General features: G+C 56.0%; 1 protein-coding gene across 1 annotated transcript in view; it reads left to right on the top strand.

Annotated features, from left to right (window-relative positions):
* Positions 1 to 3,901, top strand: part of EVC (EvC ciliary complex subunit 1) — a 68,661-nt gene that overhangs the window by 38,356 nt on the left and 26,404 nt on the right. The window contains exons 9-11 of the mRNA XM_045289480.1: positions 444 to 660; positions 1,904 to 2,052; positions 3,061 to 3,159. Of these exons, the coding sequence (XP_045145415.1) occupies positions 444 to 660; positions 1,904 to 2,052; positions 3,061 to 3,159 (465 nt within the window). The remainder of the gene's footprint in view (positions 1 to 443; positions 661 to 1,903; positions 2,053 to 3,060; positions 3,160 to 3,901) is intronic.

Raw genomic sequence — 3,901 nt, 5'->3', positions numbered from 1 at the left:
CCCCTGGGCTGTGAGATAATCCATTTCTGTTCCATAAAGCCCCCTTGTGGTGTCTCTGCTTCAGCAGCTCTAGCGGAGTCCCCACACACACCCTGTCTGTGGAGCCAGGCAGGCCATGAGGGGACATAGGAGCAGAGGGCCGAGCGCAGGCCAGGGGCCAAGGGAAGGAGTGGAGAGGAGAGATGGAGGAGGCTGGGGTGACAGGGTGAGGCATGGGGGCTGAGGGGAAGGTGGACCTCCACTCACGCCTGGAGCGTGGGGGCTGTCCTGCAGGTGGGAATCCGTTTCTTTGACCCTCCCTGACACCTGGGGCTCTCCAGCCTGACCTGCCCTCTTTCCCCTGCCAAGCGGCTGGTGGCTTCAAGCCCCTCGACCAAGGGTTACCTCGTGGTCAGGTTCAGAGCAGGACACCCCAGATCGCTGTCCCTGTGTCCCCCCATTAGGACACCCTGGAGAGGACTCTGGCTCGGGAGCATATGGCCCGAATGCTTGAGTGCCTGAGGCAGCAGGTCCAGGAGGAGGTCAAGTGTCGCTTGGCCGCCATCTCCGGTGGCCTGGAGCTGCTGACGGCAGAGGGCAGGCTGTCCAGGCAACAGAGGGAGGAGCTACTGACCCAACAGCACAAGGCCTTCTGGGAAGAAGCTGAGCGCTTCAGCCGCGGTGAGTGGGCTGCGTGGTAGCACCAGGACCTGGACAGGGACTTTCTAAGGTCCCCAGGACTGCCGGGGCGTGGAGGACAGGCCGGGGAGACTCAGAGCCACGTGGAGCATGAGACAGTGTCCCAGCTGCAGTTTCAGGTCCACTAGGGGACAATTGCCCTCCTGTGGTCGCCGTCACTCAGTGCCACTGAAATCGGCTGTCTTCTGTTCTAGAAGGCTCCGGTGGTCCCAGACTCTCTGTCTCTCTCCTGTGGGCTCTTGGGAGACGCTCGTCTCCTTCTGCTTCGGCAGCCCCCCGAGTCTCCTGCCGCTCCTTCCTTCGAGGCGTGGAGATGAGCTTTCGCTGGCATGTCTTGCCCACCGTGTGTCTCTCTCTGAGTCTGGTCTGCCCTTTTCATGGGACCCCGTGCAGAGGGGATAGGACTTAGGACACTCCCTGCTCCAGGAGGACCTCCTTCACGTTACAAACAAACGATTTCAAAAACCAAACGCACTGCCATCGGGCGGATTCCCAGTCACGGTGAGCCCCCAGGACAGGACCAAACTGCCACCGCGAGTTTCCAAGACCGTAACGCTTGACGGCAGCGGAAAGCCGCAGCCTTCTCCTGCAGAGCGGCTGGTGGGCATAAACCAGCCAAGTGTGTACCGCGCTAAGCCACCAGAGCCCCTTGTACATCAAAAGGGAAGCCCCTAGCTCCACGCAGGACCACTGTCACCGCCACCGTCGGGCACCGCTACCGTGGTCGCAGGATCTGTGGTCGCAGGATCCGTGGTCGCAGGATCCGTGGGTAGGACTTGGACATGTATTTGGGGGTGGGGGATGGAGTTCCATCCACAGCACTTTCCCTCAGTTCTAAAATCTGGACTCCAGTCTCGAGACTGTCTCTGCCTCCCCTCCCCTCTCATGTGACTCGGTGCACCGCCCCTCCCTCCCTCCCTCTCTCCTCTGTCCAGGACAAGCACCCTCTACACGAGTGTACAAGGAAATGCCTCCATTGTATCTCCTAGTCTCGTCAGCTGACTGCTCTACACAGCAGCTACCTGAGGCCTCTTGTAGGGCCCTGCACCCAAGACTCGGGGGCCTCAGGGGGCCCCAGCAAATAGCAAGGGACCCAGGACTCTGCAGGTCCAGGGTCTCCCACACTAAAGGACAGTGGGGTTTGTCCCATGGTGACCCCTCAGCAGAGGCCCCAGGCTATCTGGCTGTCAGGGTAAGCTGTGACGTCTGCTTCCTTCGATGACAGAGTTTGTCCAGCGGGGCAAAGACCTCGTCAGGGCATCGCTGGCCCACCAGGAGGCAGCGGTGGGCAGGCTGTCATTGGCTGACAATGAAGAGCGAAGAGGCTTTCTAGCAGAGGCCCAGCCAACTGCTGACCCCAAGGCTTTCCTCAAGGTGAGCATGTCCGAGTGCTGGGTCGTGCTCAGCAAGTGGGAGCCTTAGGATACAGAGGATTTAGGAAGGTATGGCTGAATGAATGAACACAAATGAATGGATAAATAAATCAGCAGATGAATAAATTAATGAACAAATGAATGGATGGTTGGCTGGAAGGATGGTGGATGGATAGGTGAATAATGAATGGTTAGATGGATGGATGATGGGTGGGTGGATGGTTGGCAATAGGATGGATGGTTGGATCGATAGTGGATGGATGGAGGGTGGATAGTTGGCTGGTTGGTTGGTTGAGTGGATGAGTTGATGGTGGATGGTTATATGCATGGATATTGGATGGATAGATGGTTGGTTGATTATATGGATGGTCAGATGGATCGATGGTTGGTTAGATGAGTGGGTGGATAGATGGATGTTGGGTAGGTGGATGGTTGGTTGGTTGATAGGCTAGTTGGATGGATATTGTATATATGGATGGTGGATGGATGGATGGTTGGATAGAGGGTTGGTTGGGTGGGTGGATGGATAGGTGGGTGGGTAGATGGGTGAATGGATATTGGATAGATGGATGGTTGGTTGGATCATGAATGGATGGATAGAATGAATGGTGAATAGATGGATGGATGGATGAATGGATGAATGGATGGATGGATGGATGAATGGATGGATGGGATGGATGGATGGATGGATAGATACAGCCTCTCAATACTAGAAAGATTCCCAGTTTGTTAGCAAAGCACCATCTGGTTTTCCTGGAAAACCTGGAATTCAGGGCTATCCATCCAGGCTCAGCTACTCACTGGCTTGGCCAGTCGTGGCTGCTGCGTCAGGCTCCGTTGTGAAAGCCACGTGATGATCTCATGCCCGCTTCCTGATGTAAAAGTCAGGAATGAGCACCCTTACTATCTGAGAGGCAAGGTCAGTGTGGAAGAATTGTCTGACAAGAAAGGCCAGTAAGCACCCACCCGGAAACCCAGCGGGGTGCAGCTCCTGTGTTGTCACCCCCAGGCATTTCACAGGGTCCTGGAGAGGCAGAGGCTGACCCGGAGCCACCTGGAGGAAATGGAGGACATCAGGATCACTGAGGCCATGGTTGGGCTCTGCCAGGTAGGTGACCTGAGACCCAAAGACCCCGGGTTCAGGTCCAGCTGTGCCACTTCACTGGCTGTGTGACCATAGACAAGTCCCATCCCTTCAAAGGCCCTCCCTGTCCAGGCTGGAACGGAGAGGTCGGTCAGGGTCACCTGTGAGGTGACCCATTTCTGGGGGTGCTCTGGACTCTCACCTCCAAACCCTGTCTTAGTTGCCTGAGAGACCGTCAATGGGATGAATGGGCCCTGTGTGGCTGCAGCACTGGGATTGCCCACTGCGATGACCGTGAGGATGATGCAGGACCAGGCAGGGTTCTGTCCTGTTGACATGGGGACGCTCTGAGGCAGGACTGACTGACGGCATCGAAGAGCAGCTGCAGTTCCCTGGCGCTGCTGCAGCAGAGGCCACACGTGGTAACTTTCAGGGACAGAAGTTGACCGTCTTGCAATTCTGGGAGTCTGCTGCGTCAGTTCCCATGGCAGTGTGGGCTGCCGTGCTGACAGCACTGCTCTGTCATGGAAACAGGGACATGTAGGCCAGGACTGACATCGTTTCATGGGATGGCTGCCCCAGGGGCGCTGCGTAGGAGACAGGTGGTGCTCGTGGAAGAACATAAGGGACTTCATCTTTACTTCGAAGATTTAGCATTTCTTTTTTAAACATTAGGGGCTCATACAACTGTTATCGCAATCCATACACACATCAATTGTGTAAAGCGCATTTGTACATCATTCTCAAAACCTTTTCTCTCCACTTA

The sequence above is a fragment of the Echinops telfairi genome, unplaced genomic scaffold (assembly GCF_000313985.2).
Source record: "Echinops telfairi isolate 266 unplaced genomic scaffold, ASM31398v2 ScPeMD7_28;HRSCAF=97, whole genome shotgun sequence".
NCBI classification, from domain to species: Eukaryota; Metazoa; Chordata; class Mammalia; order Afrosoricida; family Tenrecidae; genus Echinops; species Echinops telfairi.
This window is presented reverse-complemented; position numbering and strand designations above follow the sequence as displayed.